Source organism: Balaenoptera musculus, chromosome 2 (genome assembly GCF_009873245.2).
Source record: "Balaenoptera musculus isolate JJ_BM4_2016_0621 chromosome 2, mBalMus1.pri.v3, whole genome shotgun sequence".
NCBI lineage: Eukaryota > Metazoa > Chordata > Mammalia > Artiodactyla > Balaenopteridae > Balaenoptera > Balaenoptera musculus.
This window is the reverse complement of record NC_045786.1, coordinates 126,047,900-126,070,335: the sequence shown is the minus strand read 5'-3', so window position 1 is coordinate 126,070,335 and position 22,436 is coordinate 126,047,900. Positions and strand designations below refer to the sequence as shown.

Sequence of the window (22,436 nt, the reverse complement as noted above, 5' to 3'; positions counted from 1 at the left end):
GGGGCCTTAGAGTAGATCAGACTAACATCAGTCAGAGTTTGACTATTCTCTTTCCAGAAGATGAGAAAAGCAAGAGCAACAACAAGGAGAAGGAATCATATTGCCATTTGGTGACTCAGTGGTCTTGGGTGAAATGCCAAGGATTGTTACCTAGGATGCACAAACTACACTTATAACAACCTTAGGAGGTGTGTATTGTTATCCCGTTTTACTAGTGGATGTAGGTCAATGATTTGTCATGGCCTCCGGGTTAGTGAGCTGGATACCGACACAGTTCTGTCTGTGCCCATGTCCATGCTGGGCTGCTGCCACACCTCAGAACCATCATGTTACACCAAACATGTACACCACTGTACTCTTTCTCAGGTCTCCCAGAGACTGGTCCTCAGGGTTTATCCCGCCCTTGCCTCCAGCGGGCCTTAGTGCTGAGACTCATGGCTTTCGTGGAAGCCTGGGGTTCTTACTGGAATATCAGTTTTTTCCAATTCTTGTTCCTTAACTCTATAGATTATTTTAGCAGGCACAAAGTTATGGTTTGCTACCAACAAAGGTGGGGATAAGCATGGGGGAAAAGGTCCGTTTAAAGCTTTACTATAAACATTACAATAAAGTTCATTCACTCTTAATGAGAGCAGTGTCACCCCCAGGAGGATGAAAATTGGTTCTTAGGAGTTGAGTCCTCACATTTTTATTGTATAAAGCACAGGTATACATACAGTACATATACATATATACAGTATATTTTTGGAATTAAAATTTCATTGAGAGATGATTAGGGAAAATGTGTAAAAAGACTCTTCTGAGTGACAACTATGAAAAAAAACAAAAAGGTCCACGGGGTATGGGAGGTTGAGAATGTTGAGTGTGTACTGTGTGCCAGAAACAGGCTCTCATTTGACTGTAATTAATCATGAATAGTAGTAACCTACGGAATGTTCAGAGCATTCCCTTTTTTCCTACTGTCTCCTCACTTTCAGTAACTTCCAGCGAGGCTGTGGGCGGTGTGACTGCTCGGGGACAGGAGCCACAGTTAGGAACTGCAGTTTCTGATCTGGCTCAAAGCTGTTGGGTGACCTTGGGCAAAAGCTCCAGTGCCCGCTGGAATCCGGCCCACCTTATTGCCGTGATTTATGTCTCTGTTTGGCATTGCTTTGCTGACGTTGCTGAAGGTAGCAGAGTGCTTTGGGGACAAACACTGAACAGCAGTCAAGCAGCCTTAAGGATGCCAGGGCAGGAAAGTAGAGGGTCCAAAAGAGCAGTAGCAAAGGAGAGAGGAGAGAGGAGGAGAGGGGAGGAGCAGTAGAGAAAGGAGAGAGAAAGGCACAGGTGGGAAGGCAGAAGGTGGGGTTTCAAGGGGAGGAGCTGGAGGTGAAGCACTTCACGTGGTCTCCCCCGTTTCAAAACATCAGACCAGAAACACTGCTGGGCATATTACCATCCCGGGGACGGTAATGTGCTGCGGGGAGCAAGACTGTCAAGGTTCCCTGTTTTTCAAAGCATTTATGCAGTGCTTAATACCACGTGCTCTTGTGTCAAGGCCCCATTCCATGGAATGCTAGCAGAGTACCATGTAAATGCTCCCTAGCATTAGAATCTAAGCAGAGTTTTCATAATTTCTGAAGGCTTCGTCTCCCCTAGTATTAGTTGAAGGAATATTTCCCCCGTATTAGTTGAATAGCATTTCCCAACTCAGTAGAAGTCTCCAGGGGAAATCCTGTGACATCTTTAACAATTTAATCTTGCTGTTGCTAATTGGTGCCATTTCTAGGTCCCTTTTCTTCATATTGCTTAATTGGCTTATTGAAATATAATAGATTAGTAACATATTTCTGTAACTTGTTTTAGCCATGTTCAGCATTCTCTGTTATGGTTTATGTGGGATTACAAACTCAAAAGTCTGTGGGGAATCACAATGGTAACATAAATGAGTGGAGTGGGCTGAATGCAAGACAAGATGGAGCAGTGGAGACTAGGGCAAACTGGAGACTGTCTTGTGGGAAATGGGTGGCCACTGCCCACCCAGCTCACAGGCTGCAAGGGGGCTAGACTTTCAGAGTCTTTTTTTTAAAGCCAGAGATCAAAATTTTGTGTAAAGTCTCCTGGGTTTTCCCCCATAACTCTTGTTTTGAAAAAAAATTCAATATATATGCACACAAGAGGAAAGAATAATACAATGAATACCTACATATCTTTAACTAGATTCACTAATCTAGTTCATTCTAATGTTAGAATTCTGCTTCATTTCTTTTCTATCTCTGTCTCTGTCACACACACACACACACACACACACACATACTTTTTTGGCTGACGCACACACATTTTTCCTAAGTATGCAGCATGAATCTCCTAGAATGAAGAAAATTTTCTATGTACCACAACGTGATTTCCACACTCAAGAAATGTATCATTGACTCAATACTATTATTTAATATACAGTCTGTGCTCAAATTTCTCATATTGTCTCAATAATATATTATTATTATATATATTATAATTATATATGTATATGTGTGTATATATGTGTATATACATATGTATGTATGTATGTGTATATTTTAATCCAGGATCTAATCAGTGAGCATACATTGCATTTAATTGCCATGTTTCCATAGTCTCCTTTAATCTAAAACAGTATTCTAAGTTTTTTTTAAATTGAAGTATAGTTGATTTAGAATATTGTGTTAATTACTGCTGTACAGCAAAGTGATTCGGTTATACATATATATACATTTTTTTAATATTCTTTTCCATTATGGTTTATCATAGGGTACTGAATATAGTTCTCTGTGCTGTACAGTAGGACCTTGTTGTTTATCCATTCTATATATAGTAGTTTGCATCTGCTAATTCCAACCTCCCACTCCTCCCTCCCCCAACCCCCTCCCCCCATGGCAACCACCAGTCTCTTCTCTATGTCTGTGATTCTGTTTCTGTTTTCATAGATAGCTTCATTTTGTCATATTTTAGATTTCACATATCAGTGATATCATATGGTGTTTGTCTTTCTCTTTCTGATTTACTTCACTTAGTATGATAATCTCTAGTTGCATCCATGTGCTGCAAATGACATTATTTTGTTCTTTTCATGACAGAGTAGTATTCCATTGTATATATGTACCACATCTTCTTTATCCATTCATCTGTCGATGGACATTTAGGTTGTTTCCATGTCTTGGCTATTGTGAATAGTGCTGCTATGAACATAGGGGTCCATGTATCTTTTTCAATTATAGTTTTGTCTGGGTATATGCCCAGAAGTGGGATTGCTGGATCATATGGTAATTCTATTTTTAGTTTTCTGAGGAACATCCATACTGTTTGCCACAGTGGCTGCACCAGCTTACATCCCACCAACAGCGTAAGAGGGTTCCCTTTTCTCCACACCCTCTCCAGCATTTATTTGTAGACTTTTTAATGATGCCCATTCTGACTGGTGTGAGGTGGTACCTCAATGTAGTTTTTTGTTTGTTTGTTTGTTTTTTTATTTATTTATTTTTGGCTGTGTTGGGTCTTTGTTTCTGTGCGAGGGCTTTCTCTAGTTGCGGCAAGCGGGGGCCTCTCTTCATCGCAGTGCGCGGGCCTCTCACTATCGCGGCCTCTCCCGTTGCGGAGCACAGGCTCCAGACGCGCAGGCTCAGCAGTTGTGGCTCACGGGCCTAGCTGCTCCGCGGCATGTGGGATCCTCCCAGACCGGGGCTCGAACCCGTGTCCCCTGCATTGGCAGGCAGATTCTCAACCACTGCACCACCAGGGAAGCCCCTCAATGTAGTTTTGATTTGTATTTCTCTAATAATTAGTGATGTTGAGCGTCTTTTCGTGTGCCTGTTGGCCATTTGTATGTCTTCTTTGGAGAAATGTCTGTTTAGGTCTTATGCCCATTTTTCAATTGGGTGGTTTGTTTTTTTGTTGTTGAGTTGTATGAGCTGTTTATATATTTTGGAAATTAAGCCCTTGTCGGTCGCATTGTTTGCAAACATTTTCTCCCATTCTGTCAGTTGTCTTTTCTTTTTGTTTATGGTTTCCTTTGCTATGCAAAAGCTTATAAGTTTGATTAGGTCCCATTTGTTTATTTTTGTTTTTATTTCTATTGCCTTGGGAGACTGACCTAAGAAAATGTTGGTACGATTTATGTCAAAGAATGTTTTGCCTGTGTTCTCTTCTAGGAGTTTTATGATATCATGTCTTATGTTTAAGCCTCTAAAACCATTTTGAGTTTATTTTTGTGTGGTGAGAGGGTGTGTTCTAACTTCATTGATTTACATGTGGCTGTCCAACAGTTCTCTAACTTTTAAATTCTTTTTTCCATCTTTCATGGTATTGACATTTTTGAAGAGTCCAGGTCAACTGCTTTGCAGAATGTGCCTCAACATAAGTCTCACTGTTTCCACATGATTTGATACAGGGTAAATGTTTTCAGCAAGGATACACGTGGATGAAGCTGTGTCCATCACACTAGTTCTCTTCAGGAAGTACATGATATCATTTTGTCCTGTAATTGGTGCTCTCAGTTTTAATCTCTTGGTTAAGATGGGTCTGTCATATTCCTCAACTGTAAAGAAACATTTTCCCCTTTATAATTAATAAGCAATCTGTGGGGTGACACTTTGAAACAGTGTGACTGCCTTGTTCCCCAACAACTGTCACCCAATGATCCTTGCCTGAATCAATTATAATAAGAGTTATTGTAAAATGGTGATTTCAAAAATTCTTTCTACATTCATTAGTTATAATTTTTCTGTAAAAAGAGCTTTTTTCACCCATGCCCCTGCCCCCAATACACACAGTTTTTAGTGTCACTGTGAATTATGGATTTTTAAAAAATTCAACGTGTTACAAATCATCGCTGTCATTCTTTTTGATTCTCATATTGTCACACATTTGTCCATTTGGGGCTCCTTGGACCCAGCTCCTTGGTCTGACAGATGCCTATCATTCCTTGTGTACTTCTTTACCGTGGGGCATAACGAAATGTTCCAGGCTCATCCTGCCCCAGCTCTAGAATCAGCCATTTCTCCAAGGAGCCCTGGTTCCTTTTAGTGAGAATGCAATATGATTTTAAAATGTTGACAAGAAATTTAAAAAAAATTTTTAACACCATTCAGCCCCAACAAAACACATCAGCAGACAATGTTTGACCTGCAGGCTCAGTTTGGGACCTTTCGATTATACAGCTTTTATTGTATGCAGATGTTCTCACTAGAGACTGGCAGATCTGACCCCTCGAGGTTCATTGCTAATGTATGTAGGTGTTGGGAGTTTATGGAAACTGGTTGTCAGTTGGAGGACAAAGCGAAGCATTCCCTTGCCCACAATGATAGAAACCAAACAAAACCCGTTATCATCCTCTCTCCCTATTTGTTCGACAAGTGGAGACCTGTTTGATTTTATTTTTACAAGATAACATACTAACTGCAAATAGTAACAGACTGTTTTGTTTGTTTATTAGAGGATTTTTTTGGCTTAACTCACAGTGTATTTGTCTAGAAAGATTGTTCCCCCTGTGTAGTGACCTCCTAAGAAATAAAGCTGCCATGCTCATACTTCAAGAACAAAAGAAGCAGAAATCAACAAGCTGGCTCTTTACCTTTTTAAAAATACCCAATTTGCAAGGAGATTAAGCTCATACCGTCATCTGTCAGTGCTCTAAACGCCCTTACACACATCCTGCCACACACCTTACTCTAGAAAATAAAACATCCTAGAGCAGGAGGAGGCTGAATAAATGATTTTATAATGCACATTGATAAGAAATATATTCTGTTGCTTTCTTTGCCACTTAATTTTATTTCCAGCAAAAAAGATTTATAGGTAGACAACTATGTTACATATAGTTATTATCAAATATTCAAACCACACTAGAAAGTAGTACTTTTTACATGCAATAAAAAAATTTTTTAACGGGCCAGGCTCGTATCTTTCATTCTTATTTTTTTAATGTTTTAATTCACCTTTTTATTTGGCAGGATTGATGTTTTAGGCCACAAATTTGCTTTCAACAGGCATATTTTCTTGCTAATTATTAATCTTCTTTGTTACTTATTAACTTTAAAAAGCACTGTAGTAAAAATGCTTTGATGTAAAACTGCCCTGTTGAAAATCTTTGAACTCCATTTCTCTTTTTGTTAGAATAATGAAAGGTGGGTTTCTAAACCAACTGACACTATCAACCAAACCAAAAACCTAAAAACCAAACTAATCATTTGTTTTATAACTATCAGTACGTTGCTGCATGAATATTTGGCCGTGTCATTGTTAATTCTCATTTTGATCTCGTTTGTACTATTGCTTCTTTCCTAGTACTTTTCATATACTTTATTAGTTAGTAAAACAGTTTAAGCCTCTGCTGTGTACATCCACATCCTGGGCTGGGTCCTGAGAGGAATCCACAAGAGATCTCAGCCCAGGTCTCTGGCCAGAGGACCAGCCTGGCACATTCTGTTCTGTCCGTGTTGTCTGTTGCCGACCTAAAATAAGTTAACTTCACCTCTTCACCTGTAATTCCAGGTTTTTTGATACTCCTCGCCTCTTCTAGCCATCCCCAAAACTAAGCCATTAGCCAGGGTGTCTACCACGGGGTTCTTGGCATTTGGAGAAAATGTGGGATCAAGGCAGCTTTTCTTTGTCAAAAGAGAGTGTTCTTCCACTCCTGGTTCCCAGACCAACGGATTAGCCACTGAAGACGCGGCACCATGTAGTGGCTGCTGGTTCAATGCATATACCCTTGAAGGGCTGGGGTACAGGTCCCACCATTCCATTAGGCTGGCTGGTTGTAGGTGATGAGGTAGGTAGCAAAACCAGTGGATCCCATGGCCATGTGCTAACTGTCATGCCTCCTTTGCTGTAAAACGGGCCCCCGGTCTGATGTTGTGTGGACTCCCATGCCAGTAAAGCCCTCGGATTGTGGTGCTGGCAGAAGAGGCAAAACCCATATCTAGATTTAGTATCAGTCCCAGTAGGGACAATCTCTACCCGCTCCGAGTGACAGCTGGTCTCCTTAAAGGACAGTGCAGATCAGTGCCTCAGTATCTGTTTTTTCTATTGGAGAGAAAGCCAGTGCTGCTGGGCCACGTATAACCACCATCCCTGCAGCTGTGGCCACTCTGTTCATAGGTCAATTACACAAGGGTTGGGCCGGCCAAAGACAAAGCAGGCTGACCCCTGAAAAGACATCCTCTGCCTGGTTGCTCAGTGCTTCCTCTGCAGTAGATGCTCTTTTGGTGGGTATTAATATGAAGCCCAAAGATCCTCAAGCTCTGTGCTCACTCCCACAAGTACAGTTTGTGCCTCTTCTCCAAATGATCTTTCCGTCTCACTCCATCTGGACTCTTAATCAACTAGGTGAGCTATGTGCCCCTGCCCACAGGTCCATGCCTGTCTCAGGTCCTTTCTTCCTCCGTACAGAGTCAACCGTCCAGTGCACTGCTTGAAGCTCTGCTCAGGGGGAGGATTCCCTTTCACCACGTCCTTCGAGGCTCTGCCAGGTGGGGCTATAAGTATATTGGCAGTCCGTCTACAACTAGGTGACACAGGAGAATAGGCCACCTATTATTTGTAACTTGCTTGTTCCCTCCAGACCTGCTTAAACTGGGTAACAAGTGAATACTTTCCATAGTTTAGTGGATTGCTGTTGCATCCATGCAGTCTTATGACAGTGGATCTCTATCACCCACTTCACAGTGGGCAGCTCTGGATCACATAGTTACTTGATGTCCCATGGTCAGGTGCTCAGTCTCTACTAGGGCTCAGTGACATGTCAGGAGCTGGATACCTCTAGCATGATTGGATATACAGAGTCATATGGCCTGAGTGGTAGTGTTGCTTTGACCCACTGTAAAGCTCTGTCTTGCTTTGGGTCCTACTCAGTATTGGCAGCCTTCCAAATCGATTGCCTGGTTAATTAAACAGAGCAGTATTCCCAAGGACTATATACGCTGCCTCCAAGATCTAAAGAGAACCACTAAGTGCCATGCCCCCTTTTTAGTGGTGGAGGATACAAGGTGCAACAATTTGTCCTTTCCTTTAGAGGGGATGTCTCAGCCTGCCCCAGGCCATCGGACCCCTAGAACATTACCCGTATGCCATGCCTCAGAGGGTTTTCTCCCACGCTCTGGCAGACGTGTGTCTTAATTGGGCATTCAGAGTACTTGTCATTTCCTGCTCACGCAGGGGGTCCGATTAGCTTGGTGTCCTCAATGAAGTGGGCCAGCTTGATATTCTGTGGAGTGTCAAGATGATCAAGGTCCCTGTGGGCTTTTTGTAACAGGGAACAGGAGCGTTAACCTAGGCCTTGGGCAAGACAGTGAATGTGAACTGTTATCCAGTCCACAAAAAGTGAACTGTTTGATCCTCTGTACTGATAGGGATTTGAAAGAATACATTCATCAGATTAGTAGTTCCATGTCAAGTACCAGGGACTGTGTAGATCTGCTCCAGGAGAGATAACCATACCTGGCTCAGTAGCTGCAACTGGAGCTACGATTTGGTTGAGTTTAGAGTAGTCTCCCAGGTGAACTGAGTAGGGGTATGATGGGGACCACCACTCCTGCATCCTTTAAATCTTTGATGGTGGTACTAATCTCGTCAGTTACTTCCTGGGATGTGGTTTTGCTCCTGATTTACTGTTTTGGCCAGGGTCATGTTGGGGGCTGTGCAATTTCAGGCGCTTCTATTTGGTTCCAAATCATGGAACCAATGTGTATCCATCCCAATTATTCACTTGGGAGAAGAGGAAATAATCTCAAAAGTGGATCCATGGACCCTTTAGGCCCACTGTGAGGCATTACTCTAACGTGGGGCATGATAGCCTTTTGGGTCCCCAGATATCAGTGCCACCTTGGACTTTGTAGCCACAGCTCTTGAAAGGTCTGGGTATTTCCCTTTCCTCAGCTACTCTGGTAAATGGCTACAGATTGCTTTGGGAAAGGATTGAGGAGTACTTGTGGTAGCATTGTAGGATCCTTTGGCAAGGTGACTCAATCAACAGCACTTTTTGGCCTACAAACTTGACTTAGATCTAGAAACTGGGTGAGGACTGCAGTTTTCTAACAGTTGACATCAACTTTCTGCTCGCCATGTCTCCATTTCTTCTGGTAAGACAAACCTAGTAACACACCTGCCAACTGCCCTTCTATTTTACCTATAAGAACTCCATGGTGAGTTCCTATCTGTGCATTAGCACAGATTTCTGGGAAATGAGGCAGCTGGCCTTACTTCCCATAATGGTCTCTATGTACATCTTGCCACTGTCAGCACCTGGTCTCAGCCACTCCAGAATCTTATCACTCCCACTGGAACCAGAGAGCCTAATGCCATGGTAGCATCTCTAGCCTACAAATGACAAGCCTGTCCACCCAGCCTACAAAGGACAGCCACCACTGAGCTTCTCAGAGATGCTGTTGATCTCCTTCCCTGTGCCTTCCTTACTGCTTTAGTGCAGGGAGTATTCTCCTGGCCTCCCAAGGAAAGATAATGAGGATGTGGGTTTTGCAGTGTCGCCTAATAGGTCCACTCTAACATTTCCACCTCCTTGATTTCCCAGACCCCTTCCTCAATACTCTGCTGAGGCAGTTCCAGCATCTCCATCTTAACCTATTGAAAGCCCAAGTTTCAAATACCAGCAGCATACTAAAGATTGTCTCCACGTGTCATTGTCAGGAAATAAGTCCCAAGTTACAGGAGAGTGCTTCATGTCAACGAATCCTCCTCCCCACATCCAGCTGTATATTTCACTACTGTCATGGTCCAACACCCTCAAGATTACTGCTGTTACATATGAGCCAGGCCTTGAGTTCTTTGAGTACAGTTATTTCCTCCTGGAGCAAGAGCCGTGCTGCCCTGCTCAGGCGCTGCTATAACCTCATCCTAGCTACAGGTCTGTGTGCCCTGGGAGGAGGTGGGGATAGAATCTAAGGAGGATGCACATCATCTTCTTAAAGAGCCATTTTCCTCAAGGAGGTATTTTCAGGGTCTCTGTGTGAGAGGAAGTGTTTCACTTTGGCTAAAGGGCAGAAGTTTCTTCTCCCAGCCCAGAGAGTTTAGGGAAATTTGAGAGTTTAAGAGTCTCAGGCTCATCCTCCTAAATGTCCCTATTCCAGATCTCAGCGTCCCTCTCATTACTCACCAGAGCCCTTACGTTGGCCTAAGAGACCTGTTGAGGCTAAATGTTGTCTCCTTTGTATCTCTGCTACTCTTATTAAAGTCCTGAGCCTGGTTTTAGCACCTGGTGTCTGCAGGAGATAAATGTCTCTCTAAATACTGCCTTAGAGGCCTTCTGATTCCTGCAGTTGACCGGTGGCTAACCCAAACCTGTCATTCTTCTCTCTTCTTTTTTCAACAACATAAAGGTGTTAACAAAAGTCAGCTCATTCAGTAATCCCTGTAGTCACCACTGCCCCACACCACGCGTGTGCACTGCTATTGCGTGAGCCAAACCTGCACCTCATTCAAAACCAGCCTAATGGAATCTTAGTGATTGTGTTGCTGCAGCTCCCTAGGGCTTCTCTTACCCGACTTACCGCCAGCAGAGGGGTCCTTGTTGCCATCCGCCTGGCGATCGATCCAGTTCCAGAATCCCATTCTGAAGACCCACTGGCTAGAGTCACTTCTGGTACCACCTGTCTTAGCCTGTGTATCTACCAGAAAGTAAAGTCTGAGACAAAGGATTTCTGTTCCAGGATCCCATCTAGGACACCACATTACATTTAGTTGTCATGTGTCCCTAGGCTTCCCTTGGCTGTGACACTTTCAGACTTTCCATGTTTTTTTTTTTTTTTTTTTAAGGGGAAGAGGAGGAAAGGAGTCTTTTTTTTTTTTTAATTGATTGATTGATTGCTATGTTGAGTCTTCGTTTCTGTGCTAGGGCTTTCTGTAGTTGCGGCAAGTGGGGGCCACTCTTCATCGCGGTGCGCAGGCCTCTCACTATCGCGGCCTCTCTTGTTGCGGAGCACAGGCTCCAGATGCGCAGGCTCAGTAGTTGTGGCTCACAGGCCTAGTTGCTCCGCGGCATGTGGGATCTTCCCAGACCAGGGCTCGAACCCGTGTCCCCTGCATTAGCAGGCAGATTCTCAACCACTGCGCCACCAGGGAAGCCCCAGACTTTCCATGTTTTTGATGGCCGTGACACTTTTGAGTAGTACTCGTCAGGTGTTTTGTAGGCTGCCCCTTATTGGAATTTGTCTGGGGTTTTTTTCATGGCTAGACTGGGGTTATGGGTTTTGGGAAGGAAGACCGAATCACATCAAGTGTATATACTGTCACTATTGATGTTGATCTTAATCACCTGGTTGAGAATCACCTGTTTGACTGTTTTCTCACTATAAAGTTACTCCTATTTGGCTTCTCCACACTGTACTCTTTTGGAAGGAAGTCACCATATGCAGCCCACACTTAAGGAGTGGGGAGTTAGGTTCTCCTCCTTGATGACAGAGTATTTACATAAATTATTTGGAATTCTCTTACATAGATTTATTTATTCTCTCCATTCATTCATTCATTCATTCATTCAGTATTGACCTATGGATATTTGTGTCCCTTTGACATACCTCCATCAATGTCGGGTTTGTTTTTGTTTTAGCACTTTCCTTTCTGGCACTGCAAGATACTTCAGCCTCATCTTGGGTTTTCCCGCCCTATATGGAATCATCCATTTTCTTTAAGGAGCCCTGGTTCCTTTTATTGGAGAATGGTATTAGAGACTAAGATCTGAACACTAGGAGTAGCTGTTGCTACTGGATGTGGTTGTTTCTAGGCCCTCGCAGCTGAGGAAGCAAGGTAATGTATGTGTGCATACTAACCTGTGTGTATACACTTAGCTATCGTTATTCCTATTTGTGTCTGTATCTATCTTAAACTAAACATGACTTTATACTGGTGCCTCCGGCTCTAGTCCGTGCATGGATTGGATCATGAATTACACTAGCCTCCTCTCCTTGCTTAGATGTAAAGTCCCGCGCTAACAGGGAGAACCTGGCTTCCCTATCCGACATTCATTTACTTCATTGTTCAATTCCAACGTACATGTACAGCATTATCAGAATTGCTAATTCCTACTCCCATGGGAAACAGCTTTATCAACAAGATTATAATGCTTATGTGTAGTTCCTTTTGACTTTTGTCTTACGCTGTCTACCCATTTCCAAAGTTACTTAGGTCAGCACTTCCTCCCCTAATCCTCTTCAGTGCGGTGGTTTCATTTGTAATACAGTTAGATTCTTTTGTCACATTCTGCATTCCCTAACCTCCTAAATGATTTTTTTAAATTTGCATACATTAAGGTTCACTCTTTGTGCTGTAAAGTTCTATGTGTTTTGACAAATGTGTAATGTCACATATCCACCATTGCAGTATCACACAGCATAGTTTCAGTGTCCTAAAAAATCCTGTGTGTTTCATCTGTTCAACCCTCTCACATATCCTTTGAACCCCTGGCAACACTGACCTTTTTACCGTCTCCATAGTTTTGCCTTTTCCAGGGTGTCATATAATTGAAATCATACAGTATTTAGTCTTTTTAGACTGGCTTCTTTCACCTAACAATATGCATTTGTTTCATACATGCCTCTTCATGCCTTAATAGCTCATTTCTTTTTATCACTGAATAATATTCCATTTTATGGATGTAGCACAATTTACCTATAGGAAGACAATTTGTTTGCTTCCAGTTTTTGGCGATTATAAACATTCGTGTTCAGGTTTTTGTGTGAATATAAGTTTTCAAATCATTTGGGTAAACACCTAGGAGTGGATGGCTGGACCTTATGGTGCAACTGTGTTTAGCTTTGTAAGGAACTGCCAAAGTGTCATCCAAAGTGGCTGTCCCATTTTGCATTTCCACCACCAATGAATGAGAGTTCATATTGTTCAGTATCATCACTAGCATTTGGTGTTGTCAGCTTTAGCCACTCAAATAAGTGTGTAATGGTATCCCATTGTTTTTGTAATTTGCAATTCCCTAATGAAAAAAGATGTTGATCATCTTTTCATATATTTATTTCCCATCTATTTATTTTCTTTGGTGAGGTGTCTGCTCAGATTTTTTGCCCATGTTTTTGGGGTATATTATTTTGATAAATATTGCTTAAACTCCCCAAAAGTTGTAGCAGTTTGCACTCTAACCAGCCATGTGTGAGAAGATCCATTTCCCTGTACCCTGGGCAGCACTGGATGTTACCAATTTTGGAATGTTTTCCTATATGTTAGGAAAAAAAGTCGCACCAAGCTGTTGCTCTGATTTGCCTTTCTCTTACTACTAGTGAGATTAAGTATCTTTTCATGTCTCTTGATGGTTTATATTTCCTTTTCTGTGTATGTGTTACCTATTTATAGCTTTTGCCCATTTTTTCCACTAGGTTGTCTTTTTCCTCATAGTACATACAACTTCTTTGTAATATTAGGACTACCATTCTCTATTTGTCATAACTTTAACAAATATTTCCCTGACAATTATTTGTCTTTTGACATTGTTTATAGTGCACTTGTTGTTGTTTTTTTTTCTCTTGCAAACCAACATTATTTTATCTTTTTATTATGGTAAAATACACATATCATAAAACTTACCATTTTAACCATTTTTAAATGTACATTTCAGTGGCATTAAGTGAATTCACATTGGTATACAACCATCAGTTCAACCATCTTCAGAACTTTTGTCATCTTCCCAACATTATTTTATTTTTATGTAGCTAGACTTACCTATCTTGTTTTTTTTTCTTCTGGAACTCTTGTGTTGTTTTTAGGATGCTTTCTCCCCAAGCTAAGGTCCTACAAAGTTCTCCTAAATTTTTTCTACTATTTATATTATTTTATATTAAAACATTTAATATATTTATGTTAAATGTTTACAAATGTTTTAATGTATGTAAAATGTATTCCTGTATATGGGGTGATGAGATATGGTTCTAATTTTCCCAATGAGTAGCCAGTTTTCCCAGAATCATTATTAAATAAAGCACATTTTTCAGCTATATTGAAATACTACCTTTGTCATATGTTAATTTCCCTTACGTATATGGATCTAATTCTAGACTCGGTACTGCTTCTGTTTGTTCATTTCTGTGTCTGTAGTCTGCTGGGCTGTTGATGATGATGACGATGACGACAATTACAGGTGCTTTATAGAAAATTTAACCATTTGGTAAAGCAAGTTGACCCAATTTTTTCCTTGATGATTTTAAAACAGTTATAGTTCTGTATGAACATAAAAGCCATTTTATCTAGTTAAAAAGATCTTTTTTGTATTCTGATTGGAATTGCATTACATCCACATATTTTTCAGAAGAACTGACATTTTTATGATATGAATTCTTCACTGGTATCATTTTATCAGGACCATACTTGTACTTCCGAAGTTCTAAGTCCTTAAATGAGGTAAAGGTAAAATCTAGAGCTTTCTTTCTGAATCAAAAGCGAAATTGGGTACTGCTGCTATTAACTCTTACATTGAGTTGCATGATTTAGTTGAGAGCATTCATCCGGGTGAGAAGGAAGAACGAGAGGAAATATGAAGAACCTTGATTCTTTCTTAGTTTAGACAAGCTCTAAACCTTGCTGGGTCTCAAGTTCTTGAGAGTGTTATAATATGCTGATCTGGGAATCCTTGGGAAGTACCCAGGATTAATTATTATAAAGGAGGGGGACATCACTTTTCTCCATTCTGGGTGAATGTTAACTGATAAAAGATTCTTGCGAAGGGATCTGTGTAACTGAGACCAAGAGTCGAGTTCAAAAATTGTAAAGGCTTGTGAAAAACATTTTACCAAGACAGCTCTCAACTTTCTAAACTTTAATCCCTGTTCTTTTTTTATTTACCACAAATTTGTGGGAAAAGAAGAATGTTTTTGAAAGGAAAACAAGATATGATCCTTGAGAAAATGGTCTGTTTTCCTCTAAAGCACAGACAGGATAAATATCCCCCCATGCTCTGCACAAAGAACAGAGACCAGAGAATCCTTAGCACTTGAGGGATAGGAGAGACCACAGATGTAATGGTCTGTACACTGGTCAATCCAGAAACGTGTGAGCGCTGAGGCGTCCCTAGGGTAGAGGTCCCAAACCCAGTACCTACAGGGGCCAGGCAGGTGCGGGAGAAATGATTCACTCTCACAAACAAATATATTTTTTCTTATTTGTCTTAAACTATGCAGTTATTTCTATTGCTTGTACATTTTCCCACTTTTGATAGAGATATGGGCACATTAAATATGTCACTTTTAACTTTAAGAAAATTAATACTGGAGAGTGATGATAAAGGGCAACTTTCACTTGGCCTTAGTGTCAGGGAGTGGTCGGGCGTGTTGGGACTGTGATGAACTCAAGTATCCAGCCTTATCTAACGTGGACAGCTGCTTCTCAGTCCCGACCCACTGACGCCACCGACTGCAGGATTGCTAGATCGCCAGCGTTTTCAAGAGGATCTTGGTAACCAGGGTTTTAAAGTAACATTTCCTGATCTGAAATGTTGGCAGCTGGGTCAAAAATTCTTCAAAATGCTAAGGCCAAACGTTTGACCTTAGAGGATGTAGAAGCCTGAGCTTATCACAACGGATAGGTGGGCAGTGAGGACAAAGGGCCGATGACAAGGTGGAGGCGGCTGCCCAAGAAGCATGTGTAGCCTTCTCAGCTCTGCGGGGGAAACCAAGCGGGGCTCAGGTTAAATTCAGTGGATGAAAATAGCATTCTTTTTTTAATGTCAGAGAAAATGCTTCGCTTCGCAGCATAATAGGAAATATCCATATTCAAAAAGCAGAGAAAATAAAAAGGAGACCAAAATAAAATAGCAGCAGCAAAGGCAGAAACTTTATATAAGAGACACTAAATCTGAGTCTGAGGCGGCCCAGGCTTCTAGGTATAGAATAACTGAAGGATGGTGACTGGCCTGGGAAGAGGCACTGACATCCTCAAGATTGAGCCAGCACAATTCAGAGTGCTAAGGAATGAGACCAGGCCTGAGGCTTTGGTTTCACATACTCATAAACAGGAAAGAATTAGAATTAAAAGAGCCCTGAACTCCATCTTCGTAGTACATATGGTAATTTAGTCTGTTCTATTAAGACTCCTATGTATAATAAGCATGTTGAGTAAGCCTGTGGACAGTCCATCCAGCATGTTGCTTGGTTCCTCTCATCTAATTCCTCCCAATGCCCCTAAAGGAACCCATTCAAGGTTGAAGAAGAAACATCCAAACCTTCGTCAATGCAAACATTCACAATATCGGAGCCTTGATCAAGACCTCCAGGCTACCAATTGCAGACTGGATTCAGGACCAGAGGTGTCCCTCTGAGCTCTTCCCCTGAGGTCAGGGGAGTCAACAGAGAAGAGTACGGTTTGGGGATGCTAAATCCGCCACATCTGGCTCCTGATCTCACCACTGCACTGACGCTGCTTCCGGTGAGGTCACACGAACCCCTTCGGGACGCCCCCCCGGGCGCCTCTCAGGCTTCTTCCCACTTGACTCTTCAGCGCATCATCACCGTGGACCACTTCCTCCTTCCACGATATCTCTGTAGTGTCACGTTCTGCTGTCTTCTCTCTTATCTTGGGGGACCTTCTTCCCTTTCCCCTCCTCTGCTTCCTCCTCATCTACCACATATCTGGGTGCTGGGGTTCCTTGGCCTCTTCCTTCTCGCTCACTCTTCTGGGCAATCACTTCTAGCCATGGCTTTGCTTACACTCACGCTGACTCCCCGGCTTTTATCTTCAACTCAAACTCCAGCCGACCTGACGACTGTATTGGTATCTCGGAGTCCCTGTCAACCCAACATGCCAGAACAGTAGTTCCTTCCCCCCAAAACCTGCCCTTCCCCAGAGTCATGGCACCACCATCCACCCCCATTATACAAACCTTTGGTCATTCTTGACACCCTCTCCTCCATGCCTCACCTCCAGTCCATCACCACCTCTGGACTATTCTAATAATAAGATCTCTCTCCAAACAGTGCCTTTCTTGCCATCTCCCCTGCCTCGGCACTGGTCCAAGCTGTCAGCTATCAACAGGCTCTTCACTGGTCTCCTCTCACCATATTGCCTCCTCTGAGCCATTCTGTATCCTGCCACCATAGTGAGCTTTTAAAAACCCAAATGGTAAATTATCACATCTTGCTAAAAATTACTTCTGGTAGCTTCCCATTGCACTTAGGATGAAACGTAAATTTCTTAGTATGTCCTGCAAGGCCCCACAGGACCTGCCTTCTGCCTGTCTCACTGGCATCAGTTCCATGTGCTTGACACTCAAACCACACCATCCTGCAGTTCCTTAAGTGGCCTAAGTTCCCTCCTGGGTCAGAGCCGGTCCTCTGCCTGGAAAGCCACCATCTCTCTACCACCACCCCTTCCCTTGGTCTGGTCAGACCTTTCTCACCCTCCAGGACTCAGTTCAAAGTCACTTCCTAAGGACAGTTTCTCTAAGGCAGCCTAGTCTTTTATATATGGAGGGCTCTTCATGGCACTTCTTTGCTTAATGCCCGAGTCCTCCGTCCCATTCACCAGTGTGTCCCTAGTGCCTTGAACAATGCCAGAGGCTGAGCAGACACTCTCACATCTTTGTTATAATATAACAAAGAACACAGCCAGGACAGGGACTGGCTCCCAGATATCTGCTGCTCTGGAGTGTTTTCAGGTCACCCAGAATCCTGGCTACCTACAGAGAGTTAATAATTTATTTAAAAATATTTATAATTTAATGTTTGTAAGTCCTAATTAGAATTTAGGCTTAGCAATTGAGTTTTCTAAATGAAGAATTTTCTGGAAATCAGTTGAGAAATAAGTCATTGGCTATTTGCAGCTACATAAAGGTTGTCTCATGGCAGGGGATAGGAGAGACAAGTGGCTTAAGTGTCACATGACATCCTCCTATGTTGCCAGAGGCATTGGAAGCCCTCGAATTTGACGATAAACGTCACAAGCCTTAAATGTCTATATGCGCCTCAGTGGTATGGTGAAAAGTACTCCCACACTCCTGGCAGAGGTGTAAGTATGTTTGATCCTTTTGGAAAGCAGTTCAGCCATATCTGTTTAGAGCTTTATGTTGTACTCCTGGGACTCTAAATGGTGCCCAACTAACTTCTTAAATGGCCACCTTCCCCAAGGAGATCTTCCCTGGGCCACTCACTACCCTCGAGCCAGGTACCCTTTCCTGGGGGCTTTTTGTAACACTTATCATGTCTGTAGTTACTTGTTCCACATCTGTCTCCCCTCCTAGGTTCTAGGCTCCTTGAGAGTAGGGTCAAGTACTTGCTTTGTTTGTCTCTATATCCTTAGGACTAGCAGAGTGCCTTAAGCACATTAAGATAGATAAATACTTGTTGAATAAAATGAATGGAGAAAGTCAGCCTAAGTAGAAATAGATTGAACCCCCAATAACAATATTAACAGTTAAGCTTCCTGGAGAGAACAATGTGGCCTGACACTGTTTCATGTGCTTTGTGTTATGAAGCTGTCACAGCAGCCCTTGAGCTTCCTGCTCTCACAGATGGAAAACTGAGGCCTAGAGACATTAAATTAAATTATTCAAAGTCAAGGTCAGCTGGCTAGTAGCTTGTTCATCAAAACCTTATTTATAATACACAAAAATTGGAGAGAATCTCTATGTTATTTGAATAGAATATCCAGCAATTATTAGAATCTAGGTTTTCAAAAGGTGTGCAGTAACAGGAAGATGGGTGTAATATAATATTTACAGTCTCACTCGGTTCAGTGGATCCTGCTGTGACAATGCTCTTTACCTGCCACATGGTCCCCATGCTTGGGTTGCGGAGTTATAGCTCTTTTAGTTCATACCAGGGTGTCGGGTGGGGCAGAGGCGGGCCAGACGTAGAAAGTGCCATCTGGAGGATGCGAGTGTTTCAGAGAGAGAACTGGGTGAACAAGTCCTGAAGTGAGAGGAGGTGTGAGCCTTTGAAGAAGTGAGAGAAATTCAGTGTGTCTAGGGTTTAAGAGATGCGGCTGCAGAAGTAAGCAGAGGTCAAATTGAGAGGATCTTTGGGCTTTATCCTGAGGCAGCAGTGCCCCTGGTGATCACTGCAGGTATGGATGTGACAAGTTGGAGGTGCCAGTCTTGGCATCTGAGAAGGTCCAGGTATTTGTTTCGGTAGAATTGATACATTTGTACTTTTGCTAAAAAAGTTGGCTGAGGATGTGAGGACTACATATGGAACATGGAAAATGAAAAGAATCTAAGATTTGAGGTCTGGGTCTTCGGACAGTTATTTTTCAGAGGCTGTAGGAAAATCTCTGCTTTCCGCTAATTGTCATAAAGCTGCTATTTACCCCCTTTAAACTTGCTTGTTTGCTTTCTGTTTGAGACATCTGAGCCAATGCAATTCTTTGGTTTAAAACAGCAGTCAGTTCTGTCCTCCTATATCTGGAAAGTGTTAGTTCAGGCGAAAAGTTTCCAGCTATGGGAACGTGAATCTGGGGCTTTATAGCCTGGAGTGCCTTCTGTTCTAAGGCCCCAGTGTGGCTAATGGGCTTTAGAGTGTCTTGGCTGTTTTATATTTGTTTCACCAAGTGTAATCGCTGGAGCAGGAATTTCACATCTTGAAGATAGAGGGGTTTTACAAAGAAAATGAGAAAATAATTGTCTTCTTTAGTATTTCTCTTGATGACTGTTTCTCTTCTCACTATCTATACAATTGTGCTAGAGTGTGCAGTTCAAGAACTTCAGTTTTTCTCCTTCTGTCTTTTACCATTTATGAAATATCTGTTTACCTATGATTAATACCTCTGTCTACATATCAAATCACCTGGAGAATTTGGGGAAATAAACCAGATGGCTGGGCCCCTGTCCAAGACCAATTCAGGATCTCTGGGGGTGGTGCTGGGGCATCTGCAGTTTTCAAAAGTTCCCCTGGTGATTCTGCTACAGGGTTATTATCTAGTGCTGCATTAACAAACCTCCTCAAAACTTAGTAGCTTAAAAAAGAATGATTTCTTACTTCTCACAGCTGTGCCTTGGCTGCGTGCTCCTTCAGGGGGTCTTGCGTGGGCTCGCCCACGTAGCCGAATTAGGTGAGGGCTGGCAGGGGCTGAGCTCAGCTGGGACACCTGCGCCCTGCTCTCCTCGTGGTATTTCATCCTGGGCTGGATCTGGGGGGGGTCTCATGATTGCTTTGACCACTAGAATGAGGCAGAAGTTATATCACCTGATTTCTGAGACTAGGCCTTAAGAAGCTTTTCGGCTTCCTCTTTTGCTCTCTTAGATCACTGCCCGGAGGCCTTCAAGCCCTAAAGAAAGTTAACCATTTTTGCTCTCTTCACAGTAGTTTGCTTAGTTGTAGTGTTTCCAGTAAGATCATGGACAAGGAGGGGCCAGAAAGGTAAGTACAAGATTTATCTCTGTCAACACCGACATTCATTCCTGCCTGTGTTTTCTAGATACACTCCTTCAGGCATATCAGATTGGAGAGTCTCTTCCTCATTTTTCTCTTTTCAAAGGTTTCATCAGCCTAGGAAACCTGATTTACTCATTCATTCACAAATAATGATCGAATGCCTATTATGTGCAAGGTCCCATGCGGGGAATACAACATCATTCTGCGTAAACAAGAGAACACAGACCCTGATGTTTGTCATGGTTCTTATATTCTATAGAATGTGTCCATTATATCTGTTGGCAGCAGAGGACATTAAACAATCAACTGAACAATTACTTAGTAGTTTTGAAAGATTCCAAAAGATTCATACTTCAGGGGGCCCACGAGGGACACTGAAGCAGTCTAGGGAGATCAGGGAGATCTCTTTAGGAGGGGACATTTTCATTCTTTTTTCCCAGCCTTCTCATATCTCTTTTTACCTTCACTAACCACCAGGGTCATGATCATTTTTCACTTGCAGGCTGCTAACGAACAGCTCATAAAGAGAAGAAAGATAGTGCTATTGACAGCCTCCATCAATCCAAGACAAGAATTTTTCTAAAGGACAAATAACTTTCTTCTATTGGGCCAAAATTAGAGAAAACTGTCTTTCACACTTCCACTTTAACACCTTGCTTTTTGTATTTTCAGCAACTCAAGCATCCCAACCTCGTCAACCTTATCGAAGTCTTCAGGAGGAAGCGGAAGCTTCACCTGGTGTTTGAATACTGTGACCACACGGTGCTCCACGAGCTGGACAAACACCAAAGAGGGTGAGTGACCTGTCGTTTACAAACAAAACACAGCAAAACACCCTAGGGTTTGCGAGGGAAAATGAGTTATGACCTTTTTTCACAGTAGACAAGGACAGCCAGTGTTTGGCCAGCATACTCTGCTGCTGAGGGGTTACCGGAAATGTTGAGAAAGAAATCATAACTCATCATTTTCATGAAGAAAGCAGCAACTACATTATTCGGTTGAACTTGATTTTTTGGTATATTATCTCTGCATAAATGCTATGTCAGTCTCTAGGAAAGAAAAGGAGGGATATTAGTTACTCCGTGCCTGCCTAGGGAAGCATAAGGACTTGGAGGTTGAAAGGAAGAGGTCAAGGACAATGGCTAATAGGAAGTTTAAGGCTAAAACAAACGTGGTGTTTTATCTGAAGCAACCCAGGTATCCGGTCTGCTCTATTGGTCAGAACTTTTTTGGTTACAAATGACAGAAAAACCCAACTGAAGCCGGGTGTAGGTGAAAAAGGAAGTGGTGGTGGCTGTGATTGGAGAGGTGACTCTGGAGGTCCCGCTGATCTTATAACACATTTCTAGCACAGGCAACACCTTTGTGTGCAGCAGCAGAAGGCTCAGTGAGCAGCCAGAGCCTTTGTTTGAAAAAAAAAAGGCAGGGGGTGGGGGTGAGATCCCTTGCTCTGAAGCTCGCTCCTTGCCAGGGTGAGCAGAATGCAGGCTGGATTTTGGCTCCCACCCACTCCCCAGCTGGGCGTCTTTAAGGCACAGTGCCTTAGGTGGGGCCCGTTCTCTCTCTCTCTCTCCCTCTCCCCGGCACCACCGACTCCCAACTCTTCCTCTCTGTGTTGGCTTCATTCTGCCTTGGAGTTGAGTCTCCTTTACAGGGTTGATTTTGGAGGATATGCGTGTGTGCTGTGAGATGGAAGCAGGTAGGAAGGGAAAAGTGTGAAATAGAAAGCATTGCCACAGACTTTTATCAACCTGTGTAGCCATTCTAGAAGAAAGGAAGTTCTAGAAGAAGGTAGCGTCTGCATACAAAGTCCAGTAGAAGACTGATTGGCTCAGCTCAGGTGATGCAGCTACTCCTGGAACCAGTCACTGTGCCAGAGGGAGAGGGTAGAATGATTAGAAGGCCCTGGGAGATATGATTCAAAGTGGGTCAATCAAAGAAGACTTCTTGGAGGAGGTGGCCTTTGACTTGCAAGGTGAGGAGACTCCAGAGAAGTCGAACAGGGAAGGATATCTCCTCTTCTCTGTCTTTTGCTGTGTTCCTGGGAGCCCAACTTTGGCTGAGGACGATATGCAGAGTGCACTGGAGATCAGAGTGATGGAATGGCACCCC

The 22,436-nt window shown here is 42.7% G+C and overlaps 1 protein-coding gene across 3 annotated transcripts in view; it reads left to right on the top strand.

Annotated features, from left to right (window-relative positions):
- CDKL1 (cyclin dependent kinase like 1) overlaps positions 1 to 22,436 on the top strand; it is a 54,572-nt gene that overhangs the window by 9,053 nt on the left and 23,083 nt on the right. For all 3 annotated transcript variants that reach the window (XM_036839869.1, XM_036839849.1, XM_036839859.1), the window contains exon 3: positions 20,997 to 21,118. In XM_036839869.1, the coding sequence (XP_036695764.1) occupies positions 20,997 to 21,118 (122 nt within the window). The remainder of the gene's footprint in view (positions 1 to 20,996; positions 21,119 to 22,436) is intronic.